The sequence below is a fragment of the Parasteatoda tepidariorum genome, chromosome 7 (assembly GCF_043381705.1).
Source record: "Parasteatoda tepidariorum isolate YZ-2023 chromosome 7, CAS_Ptep_4.0, whole genome shotgun sequence".
Classification (NCBI taxonomy): Eukaryota; Metazoa; Arthropoda; class Arachnida; order Araneae; family Theridiidae; genus Parasteatoda; species Parasteatoda tepidariorum.
In genome coordinates this window covers 13,987,813-14,013,542 of record NC_092210.1, presented here as the reverse complement: position 1 = coordinate 14,013,542, position 25,730 = coordinate 13,987,813, and the positions used below count along the sequence as shown (strand labels likewise).

At 31.1% G+C, this 25,730-nt stretch overlaps 1 protein-coding gene across 2 annotated transcripts in view; it reads right to left on the bottom strand.

The window, feature by feature from the left end:
* Positions 1 to 290: 290 nt before the first annotated feature.
* Positions 291 to 25,730, bottom strand: part of LOC107450335 (zinc finger protein basonuclin-2) — a 163,146-nt gene continuing 137,706 nt past the window's right edge. Inside the window, exons 1-3 of one of the 2 annotated variants that reach the window (XM_016066102.3) lie at positions 15,452 to 15,615; positions 12,336 to 12,571; positions 291 to 5,395 (exon numbers count right to left, since the gene is read on the bottom strand). In XM_016066102.3, the coding sequence (XP_015921588.1) occupies positions 2,069 to 5,395; positions 12,336 to 12,571; positions 15,452 to 15,470 (3,582 nt within the window). In that variant the 5' untranslated portion in view covers positions 15,471 to 15,615 and the 3' untranslated portion in view covers positions 291 to 2,068. Of the gene's footprint in view, positions 5,396 to 12,335; positions 12,572 to 15,451; positions 15,616 to 25,730 lie in introns of those variants that run through there. The other variant, XM_021145546.3, reaches the window with a different exon arrangement.

The window sequence follows — 25,730 nt, the reverse complement described above, 5'->3', positions numbered from 1 at the left end:
AAAACGTACATTTTGTTCTATGTAATGTTACATAGTTTATTTGAATTTAATCCTAAAATTAGATTACTGCAGCAAAAATAAAAACCAGAAGGGGACTTGCTGCGTACGCAAGCATGGAAAGGAGTTTGTAATTTACTTATTTTTATTGGGACTGGGAGGGGAAGTCCAAAATTGTCAAAAAACATACTAACATAATATTTGTACGGCCCCTGATGACAATTTTAAAATTAAATAAATTTCACAATTTTTGCATTAAAATAGGTTTGCATTCTTTTTTTTTGGGGGGGGGAGGGGGAATGAAAATTAGAAACATTTTTTTGTTGCTTTGAGGAATGACTGTTATATTAAACTTATTTGGCGAAAAACTTTATACACATGTTGGCACAGCATTTTTTACACATAACAGCTGGCGCCATAATTTCAAAATAAATTAACAATCATTTCTATAATAAAAATGTTCTTATATACACTTTCTCTACATATATATGAACACCAACAATTTTTAATAGAATAGTATAAATATTCTTAAACATCGAGTTACTTAACTCGATTCAACAAATCAAATAGAAAAAAAATGTTTAACCATTAATTGGCAGTGTTGCAATCAGGCAGCACTTTGAAATTCCAATTTTTTTTTTAAATCTCCCTTTTTTCCAAAAACAATTTCATGTATTTTTCTGCCAAATCAAAGGTTAAACAAATTCAAAGCAAAAAAATACATTCATTCAATGTAATAAATGCTTAAATTATTGAAGATGTTTGAACAGAATTTCAACTGAACATTTTACAAGTTAAACTTATAATTTTTTAACATTTAAAAACTAAAATCTTCAAGATTTTTAAATGTTTTATATCTGAGGAAAAAGCAACAGATTAGCACGTATTACCTATATAAAAATTCTTCTCTATTTGTAGTAAAAATTAACTTTTATTTAACTGACTTCACCTAATTTATATTTTTTTTAAAAAGAAGTTTGATTTTTTTCATCTTTAGTCACTTAATTCACTTTTGTATTGCATTAATTTTAATAGTAAGATTGATGTAATTTCATTTAAAACTTAAAAATGTATCGAGTGATAATTATTTAAAATTGGTCTTAAATAAGAGTTTGATTCATCTTTAATGTCTATCAAGTTATTACAAATGTTTCAACAAAATCAAAAACACAAATAAAACCTCTCTACTATCATGAAAACTAATTTTGAACATTATATATATTAAATAGGTTGGACATTGTATCAATAACCATAATATGATTTAAAATACTTTTATTATTAATTTAAATAAACATTCTTATAAATTTTGAATGCTTCTGAGAAAATATGCTCAATGCTTATGTGTTTCAATCAAACATTAAATGATAAGACAAAAACAAGCCTGCTATAAAATAAATATTTTTATGAAAATTTTTACTGTGGTATTCCAATCCTTTTTACATAATTTTATTCATTTTAGCAAAATTTTCCGAATAATTTACATCAATCCCTTGAACAGATTTGATTTTGGAGAATTACTTGGCTTTAAAAACAGTTTTATTTTCAAAACAAGTGTCTTGTGTTGTATCAATTTAAATTTGGAAAAGGAAATTCAATGACTTCCTACTGATTGTAAATAATTATAAGAGTATGCCTGAAGTATAAAAAATCTATTTACTTGTTATATAATATTTTAATTCAGTAAATTAAGTGATAAATATTATAAAATGTAAAGAAAATACTTTTTAAAAAAAAGCGGAAAATACTGTAAGGATAGAGTTATATTTCAAATTTTCATAGCATAAAGTTATGTTGCTTATCCATAAAAAAAACTTACACACTGCTTAGCTGCTGGTTTTAAGAACATGTATGCATTTAACTAGTTCATTAGTTATTAACAACATTTTTTAAAACGAAATGTTCGAACTTTCCATATTGCTAACCTAACAAACAGAGTTAAAATTAAAAAATCATAATGAATAAAAATAAAAAAACTGTTGGGGACATGATTCAAATTCACAATTTCTACTACATTGGCACATTTTTTTTTTCTGAATTGCTTTACATGCAGTAACAAGAATTACAGTTATCACTACGTATCCTCCACACTTTTGTCTTTGTGCAAATTATCACTGTGAACATTCCTAGATTGCCTTGATAGGAACACTTTATTGCAACCATTCGTAGAACATTCCAGAAGTTCTTTTGTGTGACTTTTTTCGTAATGTTCTCTAAGCACAACTCTCTCGTGAAACTTTTTCTCACAAATCGTACAAACGAACCTCCCATCATGATCAGGAGATAACTCTTCATCCAACTTCACAGAGTTCTGATGGGATGAGTGCTCCTTAGGAGAACCTCCCGAGGAAGGCCCAGGAGACGATGGGTTGCTAATGGAACTTAGAGAACTATTGCGACCACTGTTTTCGTGATTGTACCTTGTGGTCGCATCGTTCTTGAAAGTCGTATAAGCTGATGTATTGTAAAAAGCTGGATGGTAACCAGGAATCGCACCTGGCAAGTGGGTGTACGGGTTTAGAAAAGTAGGGGTTGCACCATCATGCTGAAGTCGACTGTAATATTCCATTGCTGCCAATGGATGAGGACCTTGCTCATGAAAACGGGAGAATAAATCCCTGCTGTAACTATCTGTATGAAAGGGGTACACTGCACTGGCTTTGTCGAAGTACAGATTTGATCTATCTGAAGTTGTCGAAAGCAGTTTCCGGTGAAGATTCATGTTGGAACTGTGGCGATCTCGACTCCGCTTTGATGGAAATGAAGCGTTACAACCATCCACCGTACACTTGTGCATAACCTTGAGATGAACATTCTGATAGTGAGTCTTTACACCAAAATGGTTTTGGAAAATCTTCCCACATGCTGTGCATCGCCGAGGGTTTTCCTTGTCAACAGGTATTTCAAGAGAACCTATCATGGATGCATCTCTAAAAACCGGTACCATAGGCAGTTGGTTTTCGGACATGGAGTTATCGGTGTCACTATTGTTAAAAGTACAGCTTGATGTTAGAGGTGGTGCGTGTGATACTGAGTTTTGAGTTAAAGTGGGCATCACATCTGAAACAGGAGATTCTGCACGGTTCGGAGCAGTGGTTGTAGTGACAGAAGCTAATCCCAGCCCCGGAGCATGGTAAGATACACCACTTGAGACACTGACCCCCCTTTGATTGAAATTAGTCCTATTATTTACATTCAGCATATTGGTAAAAGCTCCCAATGACAGAGATTCCAAATGTCTCAGAGGATTCTCACTTATATCTTCGCTTTTAATTTGATTACTAGATTTTGTCTTGCTGAGATCAGATACAGAGAAACCATTGTATTGCTCGTGGTCACGCAAACGTTGTTCGGAGGCGTCATTCAAGTTTGAAGCCCGTGATGAGTTAACAGTAGAAGAAGTCATCACTTGGGATGATTTGTTGACAGAGTTTGCACAATCTCTTTTATCACCAGTTGCACTGTTGTCTTCCAGTTCATCTAAGTCATTCATTGAGTCTGACCCATCAGAAGTCAGATAATCAGACTTTGAATCTAGCAAACCATTCTCATCATTATCTTGATCAATATAAGTGTCGCTAGAAGAATCATCCGATGATACGAAAGGCAAATCATCATCACTTGCAGCAGGGCATCGAATAGGATTCAAACTTTTACGCTTCCGAACACCTTTTGTCATCAATGGCATATTGGCTTGATTGGTTATTAGAGACGATTCAGTATCGGAGTGTTTCAGCTTTTTATATGCATGGCTGGCTTCACGGATTTCTTTATCAGTTTGGGACTTAGGAGTGAAATTTTTGGTTTCAGATTTCAAGCATAAAATTTCTGAATCTGGATTATTTGGTAAAGTATGCATTTTACCGTTTTCCAATTCCATCCTGAAATTTTCTTTTGATTCCGTGGTTGGTTTATCAGCTTCTATATCCTCCTGTTTAAAAGCATTTATAGCTTTTTCTTCAGATGATGTGTTCTGTTCAGGCTTTACATCTTCTTTTGAAAAACTATCTTTCACATCAGCTATTCTACGAGAACTACATTCTTTCAAACTTAAATCAATCCCTTCGTTTATGTTACATTTTGATGGCTCGTTCACATCGTCCTCCATTCGAATTTTTTTAGTTAAAGATAGGGGCACGTCATCAGGTTCCGGTAACCTGTCTTCTGTTTTTATTAGAGAAGACCCTTTAACGTTATGATCATACATAGAATTTACCCTAGGAACCATAGTCATTTGATCATCATCATCGGAGAAAGAATTGCTCTCTCCTTCCATCTGGCCAGGAGGATAGGAAGCAAAACTATTAGGAAATTCAACAAACGTACCTGGAGGAACAGGAAAGGGATTGGCAGTTCTCCCGTCGTGCGGGTTAATTTTTCTTCTACAATTTGGAGTATGTAATTTGGGATTAGGATTGGCACTATGCCTGTTCCGGCTTCGCCTTGAACTAAACATCATATTGCATCCTTCAACTGTGCATTTATGCATTTCTCTTAGATGTACGGCACTGTAATGAATCTTTAAAGCTCCCTTATCACAAAAAGTTTTGTAGCATTCACCACACTGAACCCGTTTCTTACCAGTAGCTGGGTTCATAGCAAGAGTAGCTAGAACCGTAGGATTCCATTTCCTTTTCATGGGATTGGCTGACTTTCTCAAATGCCTGATTTTTTTGGCGGCATAAACAGAGTCCATATAGCTCGTTGGCAGAGAATGTCTAGTCAGGTTTATGGCACCATTCCTCCTGTCTCCGTCATCGTCTTCAGAAACATCTTCCTCGTTGAAACTACGTTCTGAGTTGGCTTTGACGTAATAGGAATTATTTGTATTGGGGATGTGTGGGAGACTAGAAGTGGTAAAACAAATATTAGGGACGGAAGTTGGAGAGTTCAGAGAGGTGTGAGCTGGAACAGCAACTGACAACATTTTATCTTTGTCACTTCGAACTAACTCTGGACTATCTCTTCTATAATCATGAGGTTGCATGTTCTGCAGTCTATTAAGAGGTGATAAAGCAATTGGGCTTGTGCAATCAATAGGCGAGGAGACAGTAGAACTAATGTTCGACTGAGTAGAGCTGACACTTGACGTATGCCTGTATAAAGATTTACTTGGGCTTACAATTGAGGGCATAGCTGGATATATAGTTGAATCGTATAAACTATTGCTATGATGCTTGAAAAGTGTGCCCCGGTTATTAGTCCTTTCAATAAACTTTTTGATATCGGATTCAGTAGCCGGTGGGGTAACTACACAGTCAATTTTGTCACCACTTTCTTGCAAAAGCAACTGTTGTGCAATAGATTTAGTTTCAGAGAAGCGTAGGAACTGTTGAAAAATGAAGACTTCCTCTTCTTTTGAAGCTAGTAACCACTTATCCAAAACGGTGCCAGATGGATCCTGGAAAAAAATGTGAATACTAATTAGAGGAATTTCAAGAAAAGATTTTAAAAAAATTCAAAGTTTAACTTTTTTTTATTCTTTAACGAAAATACTTATGTTTATTCAAAGTAATTGGACGATGAATAAAATTAGACTGTTAGTCATGCTATAAAAAAACATATAACAAATTGAATCTTGTTTTGTTGTCGTTTTCCAATGGTGCCATTAATGACCAAGAATTTGACTTTTGCCACACTGGTTTATGGGACGGACCCATTCATGCATTTTTCCACAGATCGTAATTTTGACCTGAACCAGAGAACGATCAATCTTCAATTCAGGACCCTCAGAGATATAATTTATTACGGAAATATGGAGGACTTTGCGACCTGACATATTTAACATGCACCAGTCACTATTTATTACACAGGGAGGCTTCGGCCGACTAATCAAATCTTAATTAAAACTTTCATATAACAAAAGAGATTTGAAAATACTTGGTTATTCTTAAGTTCAAGTTTTAAATTAACCTGTCACCGCTAAAAACAAACTTTCAGAAGATGTTTTAAAACTTTCCTCAAATATTATCTAGTTTCTACATGATTTGAAAATTATCGCCTACTCAAAACTGCAATTGATACCAAACTTCAAACTAGCAGAAATTGTCAGTAAATAAAATAACTTGGTTTGTATTAAATGCTGAATGTATAGACATGTGAAGTACTATGGTGTCCGAAACTTAGTATAATTTGTATATGTGGAAATGTGTAAAATTATACTTATTTTTCGTCCACCAGTGAAATTATATTGAGTTTCCAAAATTTCTTTTTATGTCTATTCACAAAATTTGTTAATACTTCGATTCCCTGATTTGATCTTTTTTTCTCCCTTCTTCTTTCTCCCCCTTCCACTATACTTAAATCTAAAATAGTGCGCCACAGCCGTGCTCTTAGAAAATTATTAAACAAAACCAGCTGATTTCAATGTCCCCAAATAACAAAAGTGCATATCTTTATTTGCGTTTGTATTGTATCCAGTNTTTTTTTTTTTTTTTTTTTTTTTTTTTTTTTTTTTTTTTTTTTGTATCTAATTGCCAAAGCTGGACACAGGTTATGCGGCCAAAAGGTGACATTTAAAGCAGACCCTTTCCTCAAAGAACAATTAGTTTTATTTCCATATTTTTTAGACTTTTTTTGAAGACCTTTATCCGAAATTACAATCTTTATATAGATGTAAAAATAAATCACGGAAATTTCTAATGAAAAAAAAAGAATTGAAAAAAACTACATTTTTGCTAGAAGTTTTGACCGGGCAGTTAACAGTCCCAGACCGCGAGGCGATTGTCCCCATCTTCCCCTTGGGCCTTTCCAGATAATAATTTCAGTGAAACACACCTTCAAATGCTAAATATGCATTTCCTATCCTCAGAGAGTTTAAGAGATACTACATGTAAATTGCTGCTTTGTTAAGAACGAACACCCAGCATTTCTATTTAGCTTTTAGTCAAACAAGAAATGACACTTCACTGTTAAAATGGCGTAATAGGGCGGATGTTCTGGAAAAGACACGTCGGAAGCTACGGACACGTGGTGTGCCTATTGATGTCTGTCTTCGGTGGGCAAATAAACACAACAGTTTTTAGCCCGATGACGAGGAGAGAGAGCCTCTTTTAATATAAACAGAGCCCGTGCTTCTTCCATAAACACTCACTTTGTCAACGGAGGGGCACCCATAGACACAGTGGATAGTCAGAAGCCACTCGCATTTTTGGATTAAACATCCTGTTTCCGTTTAGTGAAACTCGTGCGTTTTAAACAATCACTCCCTAACTGAAGTAGGAAAAAAAAAACAATGAAAGAATCACTTTTAAAAAAAAAATTTCATTACGTTTGAGATGGTTTTCTTGAAAACTCTACTTAATAAAATACAGGGGAAACTTAGGTTGTTGTGGAACATTTTTTTAACCCTTTGACGCCGATGGTACATCGGTGTCTCTTTTATTAAGTTCTTTGTGACGCTCTAATTAAAAGCACAAATATATTTTAGTATTTTTTAATTATAAAATAAAAACTGATAGTTGCTAAAAAATCTGTTATACTATCAGAATTATATTTGTACTACAATATAAAATCCGAAAAAAGTTAGTTTGAAAAATACTTTTTTCATTCATATTTAAAAATTATCAATAATTGATTTCGTAAATTAGTAATTAATAACCGTTTCTCTTAAATCTTAATAACTGTAAATTTGAAAAATTATAGTTTTGAAGTGAGCTGTGTTTGGAATATTTCACTTTTTATGCAGAAAAAGACATCGGTGTTTCTTGATGTACTTTTTGTAACCATAAATTATAAAAAATGCTTAATATAACGTATAACATATTTTGACAAAAGTTAATACAAAATAATGAAAAAAAAATAAAAAAGATAATTAATATAAATTCTCCTTCAAAGGGTTAATGGTTAACTTAAAAAGTTCGTCAACTTAATCAGAATTTTAAATTTCATTTCGTTATGTTTACTTAAAAATGTATTTGTTACAAAAGTTCTCCATAGTTTCTCATGTAGTTAACTCACAAAGGGGCTTAGGTTAGATTTTAATGCTATTTCTCTAATTCAGGGAAATTTTATTGCATTTTCTAAAAGAAAAATTTCTTGTTAATAGGGGTCAACTTACCACGCTTCAATGTATATTCTTAAAATATGAACTATATTGCTATGTATTTGATTTTATTACGTTTATGTCCTTTTTACCAGTCTGCAGTAAAATGATCTGACCTAATTACTTTCAGTTTCAAAAGCACAGGAGGGAAACGCTCAAGAAAAGAAATCATGATTATTTTAATCACTCATTATTATCATTTTCATAAATAGCTTAATTATAACTAAATTGTTATTAAAACAACTATTAATATTATTAATTATTTTCAATATTGTAATTAACTATTCATATATCAATGAATTTTCATGAAAATATAAATAATTTATGGAAATGCCTGATATAAAAATACCACATATTCTCTTAGTACGAAAAATAGTTAGTAGCTAATGGGAAGTTAACTTTAAAAGTAAAAGGTAAAATTCACACTAACATTTAAATTAACTGGTTCCTCACACTAGCATTTAACTTAAATAATTCCTCACAGTAACATATAAATTAACTAATTCCTCACACTAACATTTAAATTAACTAATTCCTCAAAGTAACATTTAAATTAACTGCTTCCTCTCACTAACATTTTAATTAACGAATTCCTCGCCGTAACATTTAACTTAACCGATTCCTCGCAGTAACATTTAAATTAACTGATTCATCACACTAGCATTTTAATTAACTGATTCTTCACACTAACATTTTAATTAACTGATTCATTACACTAGCATTTCAATTAGCTGATTCCTCACACTATCATTTTAATTAACTGATTCCTCACTCTAGCATTTGAATTAACTGATTCTTCACACTAGCATTTAAATTAACTGCTTCCTCGCGCTAACATATTAATTAACTGATTCCTCACACTAACATTTAAGCCAACACGTAAAAAAATTATCTCTTCTCTTACACACAAAGTACCACTTAAAAAAAAACCAACTGTAGACAGACTACTTTTAAAAATAAAATAAAAATTAACAAAAAAAAAAGAAGTCAATACATCTGTCATTCAATTGGCCTTTGTTTACGTGGGTGGGAAATAGTTTTGTCAGGAACTCGGGCGAAGACAAAGAAGAAGAAAAAGACTTATAAATAGTTCCGCTGCTATTCCTTCGCTCAAAAAATTACGACATCAACTCTGGACATGTGTGGTAATAGCCAACATATCTTCCCAAACCCTGACAGCGACGTGTAAATATTTCTTGCTACTTTAAACTAAAAGACTGTAAAGAAAAGAAAAAAAGTCCAGGCACAAGGCAATCTAAAACAGTTTTCCTACAGATCCTGTGTACTACAAAGACACAGATGCGAAAAAGAGTAAAAATATCAACGCCTGCAACATATTGCTTGTCATCGAGCATCCCCTAGTTGCCCGGCATGTGATTGGAACATCGGCTTTTCCTCACAGAGCTCCACTATAGCCATTAAAACGTCGACGGATAATTGAGAGGTACACGCCAGGGTTATATTAATTTCTTATCTTGTAAGAGCTTTCATGGGATTAAGAGTTATGACGAAAAATTAATAACCACTTTGGTATTTTAGATTCCACTTGCTAAGCTGGGCAGCGATGCTGTTTAGTATCTCGAGATGTGATGCAAGCCACTTTTAAAAAGACATTTGTAAAGGTCATTTGATCGTATGATGCGAGGCAAAACCTTAAATATTTCAACCTGATGAATTGCCTTGCAATTGAATATGACATTAATGAACATCGTTTCATACCAAAGATGAAATTACAAATTAGTTTCATTTTTGATTAAAAATGTATTACAAAACATTTTGTGTTAAATCAATCAAAAGCAAGAAATATATATTTTTTTTAAATTTACTAAATCCATAATACCCAGATAAATTGCCTAAATAATGTCTATTGTTTTAATACCTATGATTTTATTACACTTTTGCTCCATTTCTAAATTAAAATTTTTTTAATTATTCTATTTTAACTTCACAATATTTTTAATTATTATTTTAATGTTTAAATTTTTAAAAGTTAAATTTTCCTTTCGTACCTTTAGTTTCCTTTCGAATAGTAAACTAATGTTTATCATCTTATACGATTCATGTAATTACAAATTTATATGGTTTCCTTTAAAAAAAATTAACGAAAGTTTTTTTTTTAAAATTTGCAAAGACATTAAAAATATTGCAGCATATTATATAGAAATTTATTATTAAAACTAACAAATTAATTATTAAATAAACATTTTATTAACAGATTAATTACTAAATAATTAATTATTAAATATTAGTACACAATTATATAATAAAACAGAGCAAAAATTAGAAAGAAATATTTTCAGGATCTTTACTTTGTTTTTCTTTTCGGTTAACCGTTTTTTTACGCTTAAATGCACTCTCTTAAATGGTTAAATACATTTACTCTTAAATGCATATATGTTTTCTTTTTATTGTAAAATAAATATTTAAAAAAAAATGCTCTCTGGATCTGTGATTTTCTTTAAACTATTCCAGCAGATTTCACTTTCATCTTCAACCGATTAATAAACAGGTTGTTTTTTAAAGATTCAAATCTAACCTTCGCTTTGATTGATTTCAAAATTTGGCAGTCAGATTCTGGTAACATCATTATTCTATTTTACAAATTGATATTTTTCTTACGACTATTTTTCTTAACTGTTAATCTTTCAGAAACTAGGCGTGCCAGAAAGCATTATGTATTAACCTAAACTATCAAACTTTTTTTTTCTAAATAAAAAACAAGACAAACAATGAACCAATACATGAATTTTGAAATTTTGACATGCATCTCAAAGAGATGCAGGTTCCAGTTATCCACCATCAACGGAAACAAATGGACAGAACCTGTCCATCGCGATTTGCCAAACAATTTCTGAAGTTCGAACAGCAAGGTGTACCATTAAGTAACTTCCCCCCTTTTATTCATTTTCCCCCACCCCCTTGTTGATGATGTGACTTAAAGCAGGAGGCATGGTCCAGACACAAGAGATCCCAAATCGACCTTCGTCACGATCCACATCAAAGTGGACGGTGCACACGCTAAAACACTTTGCCTATCGTGACTGACCCTTCGAACTGTTTGGCCATCAACGTCCGAAAGAGGCACAAGCGCCCCCCATCTTAAACAATATTCTTCCCACGCGAAAAGTCCGAGTCAACCCAGTTTCTGTCCCGTCAACTGCTTCCATCAGAATTAATTGACCCAAAGGCCATGGCGAAATGGGCTGCCCGTTCTGTTCCGTGGAAAAGCCGTTCTTGACGCAAGGCTTTCAACAGTTCTGCCAACATTTGCATAAAATACGACGAATGCAAACGGGATTTTCGTGTAAGGTGACCACAACCGCTGTTCGAGATACACGATGGCTACCAGAACTAAGGAATGGCATACTTTAACTGTTAGGAGGTCCATCTGTTTCCATGCTCTGGTCGTTTCTCGGATAAATGTATTTACTGGCTTTTCATCGGGAGAATAATTTCATATTTGAACAAATATAATATTTAACATAAGCATTCTAAAAAAAATATGTTGAAAGAATTTACAAAATCATTGATCCAGACATGATCAGCGAGATTTATGAGGGTTAGATATTCTATGCAAATGTTATTTGAAAAGAGCACAGTGGAAGCACTAAATGGTGTAATAATTAGTGTAATTATTATATGCATAACTAATTCATCACTATATGGAATATAAGTTAGATAGTCTAAACTTTTGGTTTAAATAACTAGAAACAGTATAAAATATAGGTATTTTAATAAGTCTAACAAGGAAGTGATTTAATAAAAGAATAAGACTCTTGACATTTTATTGGTATTGCTAAACATTCTAAATCTTATTTTCTCAAGTTTGCTTAAGTTTCACTTCACATTTAAACTGATCATCATAATATTCATTGGAAATAATTAAAAATAATATTCATTCGAACGATTTTTTTATTTACATATTTATAAATATCTGCATGAAAAGGTTCATGAGGACAATTTTTTTCAAGAGTCAAGAGTGAATTTTTTAAATTCAGTGACCAGCAAATTTTTTTTCAATTCTGACACCACAGCTCTACTTAGAAAGTTAATCTCGTGCACTTAAAAAAAAAAAATCACGAACACGTATTTAGAACTAGTTATATCCATTTTCGCAAATACGCATTATTAACTGTGTCCATTTTCGTAAACGCATATTTCGAACTGTGTCCAAATTTATTTTCAATAAGAGCTGTAAAGGAATTTTTTTTTTTTTGCAATAAGTGCTTTAAGCTGTTGGGAAACTTCGTGAACACTCTATATTTTCACTCACATATGTAAAACAAAATTATCTTACTTGTGCTATATATCCTCTAGCATAATCTTCATAGGTCCATCCAAAACCATGAAGCACCTGTAAAACTTCTTCTCGCTGCAATACACTAAACAGCCTATCCAGCAGTATCTTCAATCGCACTGGTATGGCCTGCGTACCATAGAGCAACAGAGATGCAACATCAAAAGCAATACTGGGCTGCACTACTTCCACTTGATGGCAATTGTACAAGTGACGATATCCCAATTTGTCCAAAGCTAAAAATTGAGGAGATTTTATAATTAATCTTATTTAAGAACTCATTATTGTAACACAAACAATAACAATATTTGCAATTGAGGAACACTAAAAACTACATTTGTATTTTGATTGCTTAGTAACATATTAAAAACGTGGCTGGTTGGTTGAATTCAGTATTAACTGTCTATTGATACAAGCTATAACTTGTAATTTATGTCACGTTTTGTTATAAGTTTTAAACTGGGGCTAGGATATTAACAATAAATGTTTTTTTTTTTTTTTTTCAATTTTCAGACTTTTTCCTTTTTAAATCATTTTCAATCGAGCCTCACTAACGCGAAACCACTGAACATGAAATATCGCTTTGCGTGAAACACATGTTTGGTCACGTGAGACAGCAATCAATTATTATCGTATTTTGCATGTTTAACATGAAATTTTCTTGCTGATTATCGATTAACATAAAAGAAAACTGGACACAGCACAGATAAGAAGCATGCGAATGAAGTGCTATTTATTCATTTTGAGAAAGGCTATTTCTATTTTCCACCATTGTTAGCAATAGCAAATGGGCAAATGCATAAAAAAGTCAAATAAATAAAAGGCAATTTTTCAATTTGAAGAACATCTAAAAGCATTTAAAAATGCAATGCAATTCTGATGTTCTTGAAGTTTATTTCTAAAAACTAATTAATTCCCTATTTATGCATCATTATTNGTCAAATAAATAAAAGGCAATTTTTCAATTTGAAGAACATCTAAAAGCATTTAAAAATGCAATGCATTTAAAATGCAAAGCATTTAAAAATGTATATATATATATATATTTTAACTTTTCATTACATTCCTAAATTACGCATTTATTTAAATTATTGCTTCATTTTTTTATAAATTTATAAATACAAGTTGCGATTTATAATTTTTTGTTAATTGAAAAGCTATTATAAAATATCTTTTAGAAAACTTTTAAGGACAATATTTTTCATTCCAATGCTAATGATAAAAGTTTTTCTTTGATTTTTTCTTTTCTTTTAATTTTTAAGCTACTAGCATTCTAGCCCTGATAATAAGATATAGTTTTCGCACTTTGCTGATGATTTGAAATTGATAAAGAGTGGTGAATTTTTTAAAAATTCTAAGGTCGTTAACAACTTAGCAATGATTAAAAGCATATAATGTACTAAGAAAATAGTACTTCAAAAAAGTTTTCATATTTTTTATTTATTGCTAATTTATAATTAATTGACTTTCTGAAATAATAGAAGAGAAATTTAACCCATTCACGTGTTAGCCTCACTGGCTGCCGTCAATCAGCAGATAGATGACCACTTTGATCAGCCTGCGTAGGGACCGAGGGTGAGCGGTATCGGTCCTCCTTAAGATATTCTACCGTTAAGTGTTTGACTTCTTGCACAGGTTGCCAGGCTGCCAAAGTTAGGAGCCTCCTCCCCTGCAAAGGATCATAATTGTGATGGCATATGTTCGGATCATCCTCAGGAATGTTTCCCAAACTGTCGCCAATAGCCCATTGTGCAGCCCTAATACCACATAAATAAAGTACCTATCTATCTGAGTTGAAAAATGTATCATTTTTTTTAAGGTAACTTTAAAAAAAGCATGAAAAAGTTAGTTTTGAATTCTTTTTCATTTCAATGCATATTAAAATAAAGGAATTTATTTTTCAATAAGGCGATTTTTATTGGTTTTTCATTAGCAAATAAATTATTGCAAAGCAAGAACAAAAATTAAAATACGCTTTGATGCCTATGTTACAACGAATACTCTGTATTTCCGACAATTTCACAAATAAAGCATTTTTATAATATAAATTTAACATAAGTTGTTAATAAAAATTTGTTATTTCATACTAAAATTATTATTTATTTCTTGGGAAAATGTTTATTGGTTAAAAAAAAAGTATTGTTTAATGTTAAAAGACTAAAAATAGTTTTTTTTTTATAATCATATTGTTATAATCAGAAAAAAATAAAGTATAATTTAAAACGGAAACATTATAGTTTTGCACAACCATTCTATAATAAAATATTTTATTTTCGTTTAAATTAAGCAAAACATATAAATGAATATTCTTTGAGATATACATGTGTTTCGATTAAATTAATATAACATTTCATTTTTATTATTGAATATAATCAAGCAGAATATATTTCAAGAAAAAGATTTTTTTTTTACCGAACTTCACGGAAGCGACAGTTAAACTATTATATAAAATGTATTTTCGATTATTTAACTAACATTATTATACTAATTAATTTACACACATTTATGAGTAAAGACGCAAATATTAATAGAAAAAAATTAACATTATTAATTAAAAAAGTAATGTAACCAAAACTAATCAATATAACATTCGTTATTATTCAAAATAAAAGATGAGAAACAAATAATCCATTAGAAGAATGTATTCAGAAATGCAGATAGTTTACTGAAATTCACGTATGAAATGTTTCTGTAGAATAATCTATTCTTTGTTTTATTACTAAATATTTTAATGCTTTAACATGCAAAAAATGCTCATTATATCGTACTAATATTCCTATATTAATTAATATACATGCTTTTATGAGTAAAGACACAGAGTTTCAGAAAAAAAATTAATAATAATATTAATAAAAATAACAATAATAAAAAAATAATAATAAAAATAATGATAATAATAAAAATAATCAATGTAACATTTATTACTGTTTAAAATAAATGATAAGAAAGAAATAATCCATGAGCAGAATTTATTCAGAAATGCAGATTGTTTACTGAAATTCACGTATGAAATGCTTCTGTAGAATAGTCTATGGTTTGTTTTATTACTAAATATATAATGCTTTAACACTTAAAAAATTGCTCATTATATCGTTATAAAAAAATAATGTACTTACGTGAAGTTATATACCTCATGAGATAGAATTTATTTTAGTTATCCGTAACAGGGAAATCCACCACACCACAAAAACTAAGCACACCGCATGTGTATTTTCTCTGAATAATAGTGAACATTCATTCAACAACTCGACACTTGAACAAAACCTGTTTGTAAGTGACTAAAGTCCCAAAAGGTAACAACGTGAGAACGAATGACGGTTCGACCCCTCAACCCCAAGGGGGTGGTGACTAACCAATGACAATTAAACGATGACCCTGAAGAAGGCAAGAGAACTGCAAGAACGAATAGCCTACGAAACGTTGTCAACGTTTAAGTTTGCTACACCTTATGTTTCAAAGTTTAATTAAATACAACTGTATTGATCAATGAAAATCCCCTTTTCTATTGTGGTTATGATTGGATCATCTGGAAATATATCTTTGCTTTACAATCTTAGAAATATTGGTCCAAGGTTGTGGTACAATTCAACAATAAATTTTTCAACAGCTAATGCTATATTAAAGTTATGGTTTCAAACGATGTTATGCTTTCAAAATTTTAAATTCTGCATAAACAAGAAGATTATTTAAAATTAAAAACGAAAAAAAATTGATCTTGATGTTTTAATAACAATCATGATTCATAAAATTTAAAATTTTATTAAATTATTCTAGAAAATTCAGATCTTTCCTAAGCAGTGATATGAAATGAATAGAAATAAATTATTAACTTAATATCTACTTTTTTTTTAATAAAAGAACAAAGTTAAGCAACACTTTTCTTTTCAGTATTTTAATTAAAGTTATTTTAACCCTTCGTTAAACAGCCGGATGTATATAGCCCACAGCCGGATCAAATGGAAAGATAATAACCCATATTCCGGCATTTTTAAATAGTTTTTGTAATTCCAACACCTTTGAAGATACGTTGGCTTTCTAATAATACGACAAGCAAGGACGTTATATAAACATCAGGACGTCGGTCACGTTATATAAATTGCATCGTAATATTGTTTAAAATATCGATATTACGATTTAACATTGAATCGATTTTTCAGAGTGTGAAAATGAAAGTGCAAGGCTTAAAGCTATTATCTAAAATAGTTCTTATGAAAATAATGTAAAATTTATCTTCAACATCAGGTAAGAAAAAACAACCCTCTACAAAATCAACCTGAAGATGTAAAAGAGGGGGAAGGGGGACCACCACACCTCACTTTCCGTCTTCGTGATCTATGGGGCCGAACGGAAGGCGTGGACATCATCGGACATGCACCGAGATCCCAACCGGACCTGACTTTTTAAATAATACAATAGCAGGTACATTTCTTAACAAGAGAGGTTTAAAGAAAATTGTCTGGGCCGATCAAAAGTCATGGTTTCAAAGATGTCGCCGATAAGTCCGAAAACAGTAATACCCGACCTGAGAGATGAGGGTGTGAGTAGGGAACTGTTTTCATGTGAATTCGCATGCCTGGATAATCACAGGTTCTCCTGTCGGCTTTCTGAAGAAGAAGAAAACGGACTCTATATTTCAGATGTCATAAAGATTGTTTTTCACAAGAGGACTTTTGGATTCTGATACACTCCGTTTAGATATTTCGCTAGAGAAACGACTCTGTAATTACTGTTCAAAAGCACATTTGTTAAGAGTTAACCATTGAGTTCTGATTGTTTATCCGTGGAATTTTCTTTTTTTATTATTTCTTTTTTTGGTCAGAAGAAGGCTTAATCCGTCTGTGCAAAACGTTTTCTTTCTGTTTCTTCCTTTTTTAAAAAACCCTTTATGACCGGCAGAATGAGAACAAAGCGTTTTTCCATATCCGCATATTATGAAAGTATACCTACGCACGCGTGCTAATACGAGAATACGCATGCGTACTAATACGAGAATACGCATGCGTACTAATACGAGAATACGCATGCGTACTAATACTAGAATACGTATGTGAACTAATACGAGAATACGTATGCGTACTAATACGAGAATATCGTATTGAGATCACGTTCTTTGTGATCTTGGAAGCTGGAGTCAGAAAAGCTCGTTTTATGTGTGATACCATTGGCAGTGATGGAAGATTCATACGTTCATATATATGTGATAATGGTTCTGAAAGGGATAAAATAGAAGAAGAAAAAAGAAAGTCTCCAGAAATTTTATTTTACTGGGAAATATTCGAATATTACGTAAGCGTATTCCAAAATCACGTAACAATATTATATTTTATATAACCACATCATATATCAACATTAATTTTTCCCCAGTTCTCCATTGCACGTGGAAATGCATTTTACCCTTTACTTGCCCCTCTCAATCACTGGTTTTTCTTGTTCTGTTTATCATTTTTTTTTTCTCAACCAAAATATTTTACGCTAAAATACAAAAAATTTATTTTAGTGGAAAGTTAATATAGTTAAAATGAAAATTAGGAAAAGTACTGAAAAAGAACATTTAGACCAGACGCTCTTAAGTCGAGTTTTGACGAGTTTTGCTTGAATTCTCAAGATTGAAAGCATAATTAAAAACTGTAATAGTTGAATGCGGCTATACTACTCTAAATTCAGATTCAAAAAGCTTGCGATAGTACCCGCTTAAGTAATAAAATAAAACACTGCTAGAAACTATGTCTGACGCAAAAGCAGAAAAGAGGTCACTATGCTCTGCGAAATCCGTATTCAATCCATAAACTGAAAAGAGTCAACCAGGGTAAAATTTCAAATTATAAGAATTTCATAAATATCTAAATCAAATTCAACACTCATTTTTCTATGAATGTTACAATCTCCTATTCTCAATAAAAAAATATATACATAAATTAACCAAGATAATTAAAAATACACCTGCTAGTTCAGACTACTATTTATTAGATTGAAACTTTTATACGGCACCTTTTCTAAAGCTATTTACCTTTAGTATCAAAATAGCAAATTAGAAATAAACACACACAAAAGAAAAAGCCGCGTTAATATGGATATGATATTAAGAATACATTAAAGCGTAGTGGTGGGTCTAAGTAATTTTTTTTAATATACTCTTTTTAATCAACCTCAGAGTCATTAATTGCATTGTCCGCGAAATCATTTCATATTCTGTTATCTCAGGCAATTCCAATTGACCTCCGGGAAGTTGGAAACATGAGAAAGTTATTTATGTCTCTTTATATTGATTGGTATCAAGATAAAGTATTCGCACTAAGTATCAAAAAGAAAGTAGAACAATAATTGTATTTTAAGTGTTTTGAAATATTAGAGTTCGAAAATGCCAATAATTCCTTTTTATTTTATTTTTTAGGCATGATAGTTAAAACAAATCTTTTGTCGTTCTCTTTCGACTATGAAAATTAAAACACAAGACGCTGAAGAGAACACAATTATGAGGTTAGATATTAGATTTCTAAGGAGTTAAGTTATAAGTGAGGAATTGTGAGAAACACAAAACTTTTTAAATCTGTTCTTATAACAGGAAATAAACCTAGCGCAATGAGAAAAAGATAAAATGCAACTGCGTTCTGGTTGTTTTCGTTGCAACAAATAAAATAAAAATTTTAAAAAAAGTTTGAAATTGCAAACATTTTTCCCAGTTAAAAAATGAAATAAAAATAAATAGGGTTGCTTTAGAAGTGATAAAATAAAATTGTTAGATCGAATTAAAACTGAAAAATAATGAAAAGTGGACAGAAAATTTTTTTAATTTTTCGGAGAAGAGAATCTACGTGAATTACCCTGGTTTCGCTAAAGATTAATAAGAAGTGCACCTTTTTGGCGATGCATTTTTTAACTACAATAGATAAACAAATTGACTATCATTTCTCATCCTGCCTTACCAATCAGTACGGAGAGTAAAAACACAAAACTTTTAATAATATTTTATTATAGAAAGCACCGAAAAAATATTTCAAATTTCCTTGTATGACAATCTTGTATTTTACATTTTCTGAATGCTTTCAAATGGAATTGAATTTAAATAAAAAGGCTTAAAAGCATATTTATAATTTTTCCTCCCTTTCTACATAACTTCTACAATTAAGTTTGATCCAGAGGAAGAAGAAAAAAATTCGAAAAGAAGTGTTGTCATTGGTATTAAAAGAACAGAACTTCCCTAAGTCAGTGTTGCACGCTACATTTCGAGAAATACAAACAAACAAAAAGTTCTAAAATGTCTTTCATGTTTCTGTTAGCAATGGGGCCTTGAATGGAACGTCCCCTGGGAAATAAAAATAGAATGCAAACTTCTGATAATGGGAATTTTCTCAGAAGAAGGTATAAAATCAGTGAGAACATCCATTAAAATCTTTTCGAACAAAAGATGGGAGACAAGTATACGACAAGCGATTAAGTTGACTGTCAACTGCTGTCACCACAGGCGTTACATTCATTCAGTCCCAATGCCCGTCACAATCGATTTTTGAGCTTATCTAGTTTTAAAGACCACCCAATTTGTCACACAAAATAAAAGTGTAACTTGCATGCAAGGCGAATTTCCAAACTTAAAAATCGTTATCTTTAAGGCTATAGGAATAAAATTTTCTTAAAATATTTTCTTATACTGCGCATGTTTTGTCTCATCCTGCATTTTAAATAATTTTTAACAGCTCAAATTCCTTTATTTGAACAATTTTTAATTATGTCTTATGTTTATTCTTTTAGTTCATACACTCTCGGAAAAATTGGTCCAGAGTCGAGCCATTATATCAGTCACTGAACGAACCATTGTACAGTAATACGAGCTATAGATGAACAAATTTGAACTAAAATAATTACATAGTTCCATACGTTACATAGTTACATAATTCCATAGATCCATATTACAAAATTGAATCGTATTATGGTTCTCATATTAATGTTGCAACAAATTTGAACGAGCTTATGGTTTAACACACTCCAAAATTTCTATGTGTTGTTGAATCCTTTACATCATGTTTTAACACACTCTAAAATTTTTAACAATGCAGTTGTATCATTTTCATTATGGTTTATCACGCTACAAAATTTTAACCAGTGTAATTGTATCCTTTTCGTTATGGTTGAACACGCTCCAAAATTTCTAATAGTGTAGTTGCATAGTTTTCATTAAGTTTGAACGCGCTTTAAAATTTCTAACAGTGTAGTTGTATCCTTTTCATTATAGTTTAACACGCTACAAAATTTCTAACAGTGTAGTTGTATCCTTTTCTCTGTATCTGTTATTATAATTATTATTTCTTATTATTATTATCATTATGTTATGCAGTAAAGCTTCCGAATGTCAACTTTTTTTCATATGAATAAGAGACATTAATAAATAAAAATAATTTTGATCCCTTATTAAAAATTTTAAAAGTGCACAAAATATTACACTGAACAGTAATAATTATAATTAACAACCATTACAACATCTGTCATTAATATAATGAAATCGCAAATGAATTAATAAATTGACAATATTATAATAATGATTAGGTGATTAAACTTAGGTGCAGTTTCATGGTAAGCTACAAATTTTATTTCTCTCAAAAGTTTTCTTTTTTATGACATTATCAGATAAGTTTAATAAAACGTCGAGTTTATTAAAGTAATAGATCGTATCAAGCTTGAACTGCTTTTTCCAGTCAACAAAATCAAACGGTGTCATAAACTAAGTATGATTAAAAAAATTTATGTTAGTGGGGTACCTCCAAGTCGTAAGGTCTCAGTGTTTATTTTTAAAAAAAGGAAAATCCCATAAAAAATATTTTCTTGAAAAACTTCCGATATCTGATATCGATTTGCTGATATTGTTAACCAGATTTTTCGTTTTAAAAAAATGATTTTAAGCAGTATTTTTAATGATTTTTAATGAAAAGCAAAATTCCCCAAAATATCCATAGTATTTTAATTAAAATTTCTAAATTTTAGTTCATTATAAAACTGTAATTTTTTTTTTTCGATTGCAATTTCTATAATTCATAAATTTTTTGAAAGGAAAAAAAGAAAAAAAAATAGACGGAAGAAAAATATAACCTAACTCCACATAAAATCAGAAAGTAATAAGAAAATCTCAAGTCTGATATAACAGTTCCTCTCATATATGCATGAAAATCTTTTAAGATTTTAAAGAAATAGTTCTGTCATAAGATTAGACTTAAATACAAGAAGTACTTAAATCATATTGACAACATAATGATGGTGACAATTGTAAAAAGCCGATCTTTGTATGCTCTGCTTACACCTGTTCCATAATGGCTACCTTTTTCCCACGCTGGACACGTTTTCAAGAGCAACAACGACCCGTCGCTAAAATTATCTGTCCAACTATTCATTCCAAGAGAAGATAAGTCTATTCAATTTTCCACAGTGAAGGACATATGGACAAATGCAATGTCATCCGATTTCACCCACTATCCAAGGATAACAAACAGTTCACGTAAATAAATTTTAACTTCATGGCAAGTTCTTTTTCACCTGCATTGTTAATTAAAAATTTAAAGTATTGAAAAAAAGTACATCACAAGTTCTTTTTCACCTGCATTGTTAATTAAAAATTTAAAGTATTGAAAATAAGTAAGTTCATGTAAATTTAAAGTAAACCATGATGTTTTAAATTCCGAAAAATATATTCAAATTATCAAAATGCAAACCAATTATGACAGGGTAATTAAAGACTACGTAGTAGGGAAAGTAATCCTGCCATAATTCATTTGCATTTTGATATTTTGGAAAACAAGATGCAAATGAATTATGTCAAGATTATTCAAGATTATGAAATCCAAATAGAATCCGGATTCCAAGCAGTCCATGTAAATAAATTTTAACTTCATGGCAAAATTCTTTTTTAACTGCATTGTTAATTTAAAATTTTAAGTATAGAAAAAAAAAAGTAAGTTCAGGTAAATCTAAAGTAAACCATGTTTCAAATACTGAAAAAAAAAATTTCTAATTATCAAAATGTAAACCGATTATGGCAGCGTTACTCAAGGTTACGTAGTAGGGAAGTATTCCTGCCATAATTGATTTCCACTTTGATATTTTGGAAATCAAAACGCAAATAAAATGCAAGCAAATTATCCCAGGATTATTCAAGATTACGAAGTGAAGATGTAATCCTGCCATAATTTGTTTGAATTCCAATATTTTAAAAATATTGCAAACAAAATTGCAACAAATTACGTCAGGAATATTCAACATCAGCAGCGGAGGTATAATTAGCTAGAGTTTCAATATTTTGAAAATATTTTTTTACCGTTTTATGGCTTACTCATCGTTTATCTAATCTCACTTTTTATTTAGCTATTCCATAAATGCACATTATTCATTGTAGGTAAAAAAAACTCGATAACTCTTCTTCTTTTTTTTTTTACTTTCTCAATAATATATTTCCAAATGTAACAAATAAAACGAAATACTAAATACTTTTTGTGTGAAAATTATAAAAAGCAATACTAAATAGTTTGATTATTAATTTGATTACAAAAAATACTAAATATTGTAGTGTGATTCATAAAAGATTTTTTCTACCTTAATTCTAGTTGCAGTACCTTAATTTATATAAAAATTAAGACACGTTTTCTTGAAAACTTTTTTTTCTGCTTTGCATTAATCCAGATTCAAATCCATGGGCAGAATTCTATTTTTACTTATTTTTTTATTTATTTTTTTGTCGTCTTATCTGTAAAATTTCTGAAATTTATTGAACTAACTAAACGAATACAATAATCGTAAAATTGTTTCATTAAATGTAACAAGTTAACCCCTCGACCGAACTCAACTGTCGAAGTGGTGAAGACGTAAAAGTCATGCTTTTATTCATTTTTAGTCAATTTTCATAAATAAACTGATTGGTATATACTCTTTTTGGCAGTATCTTTCGAAATGTGTAAAATAAAAGGCCGTCATTCAATAGCATTTCGAAATGAATTTTTAATATGTTTACATTCGAAATATATGTTTTGATATTATATGTTTAATATATTATCAAAATTAGTTTTCAATTGCAATAAAAAAAATTTAGAAACAATCTAAACATAGAAAAATTTATGGTTTTAAATTACTTACCCAAAATCACACTTCGCGTATAAATTTATTACTCGTCACGTTTGAAAAAAATTCTATAGAAGTTCCTAAAATCATCAAGCTTCATTTATTCTAATTTAGTAAAATGACCCTTTTACTTTCAATTTTGTTCTGAGAGGTATAGTTCTTTAGACATTCTATCATCAAAAGTTTAAGTAAATAAAAAAAACTTAAGGAAATGCAAATCAAAAGTTTAAAATAAAATCTGAGATGGCGAGGAAAGGTGAATCCAAAACCAAAATGAAATAATTATAAAATAAATCCAATAAAAATAAATATGAATCCAATACCAAAAAATATTATGGGTTTCCATAAACTATTAGGCTAATTAATATGAGATTCGATCCCTGTCTGCATTGTTGATAGAATGCATCAATTATTCACAACACAGCTGAAGGCTTCTAACTAATCTATGTTTACAATCAACGAGCAGGTGTTACAGATCAAAATGATGATTGCTGCAACACTAAGCAGTCTTCTTACAAGGAGGTGGGTTAAATAATAATGATAAATAATAGCGTAAAAATAAAGCTTAATCGCTTTGTAGTACACTTTAAATGTAACGAAACCATCGATTCATGTGAGGAAATAAAATAATATCACCCGAATTTGAAGAAGATTTTGAAAAATTGTTGATCAATCAAAAATAAAATTTCTTTTTTATCTTGTACTTGCTGCTACCAAATCGATGTAAAAATAAGATGAAAAACGCAACTGGATATTGAGTACACCAGTTTCGGAGGTTTAAAACATATTTACCCATTAATTATTGTTTACCCATGAATACTTGCTCATTGTAAAAACATTAACTTCACATGTTTATTTATTTATTGGTATATATATGCACGATAGTGTACTCAATAACATAAATACGGTTTATTAGTTTTTGTCAAGTAGAAAGAAAGATAATACTATTCAGATAAGGAAGTAGCATGAAGATACGTCCAGGGTTGCAGCGGGATTCGAGCCCACTACCTCCACGCTACAAAGCGCCACGCAAGATTGAGATTCTGGAATTTCATTTCGCTCTTTCGTTGTGAGGCTATTCTGCAAATTATAATATTTGTTCTTCAATTTGGCAACTTCTAATTCTTTCGAATTCATAATTGAAGTAGAACCAGTAACTTAATTAAATTTCGAGTGTCTGTATCACTTCAATATAGGTAATTCTTCTCAAAATATGAAAATTGGGGAACCTTTTTAAACAACATAGAGGGAATCACTGGCAGAGTGATCTTGATGGTTCGACAAGCGTTCTGCATAGTGGAGGTAAGGGGTTCGAATCCCCCCCCCCTTACAACCCTGAATGTATCTTTGTGATATCCTTTTCTGACTGATGCTATCTGTTCTTCAATTTGGCAAGTAATTCTAAGCCATTCCTTGAGTCTGGCTAGGTAGGAACATTATTTGCGTCACTAGAGCTGCACAATGGGCTATTGGCGACGGTCTGGGAAACATCCCTGAGGATGATCCGAAGACATACCATCGCAATTTTGATCCTCTGTAGAGGAGATGACTTTCCTGCTTTGGTAGCCCGATGACCTGCGCGCAGTTGAGGACTCAACGGTAGAACAGTTTAACGAGGATCGATATCACGCACACCCTCAGTCCCTACGCAGGCTGATCAAATAGGTCATAAACCCGCTTACTGACAGCAGCCAGTGATACTTGACTTCGGGTTTCTACTGGGAACTGTGTCTTTACGATCAGTCCACCATGTTACTACGCAAGCCTGCATATGTGTGACAATAAATAATTAAATCAAATTGACAATTTGGATTATAAATATGATTATTAAATTATAATTTAATAATCTGACTTAGAATGCAAATTTGATTTTCTAATCTAAATGCTTTTTTTTCATGTATTTCCCACCATGTTAAATACCTATTAACAAATAGTCAGTGCTACAAATACCTTGCGCGCGTAAGAGTACAAAGTAACATCATTAAACGAATTACCCAATAACAAAGTAGACAAGGGGTGGGCCAAAAGAAGTGAAGGGAAAAAAATAACTTTTCATGCCAAAAGCAATTTCCGGTTACGTTCTCATGGCCTGTAACCTCTCACTAAAAACGGCAGACAAAAAGGCAAATTGAAAATGTCGTGTGGGGGGGGGGGGGGGCTCATCACTCGAAGAAAATTTTGTGGTCTTCCAGCACCTGGGATCAAAAAAAGGACATGGCATGGCGAGCAATTTTCTTATTAAACCGTTTCATTTTTACGCTGTCATATTTCATTGGCGCTGATCTCCCTATGCAACAGATG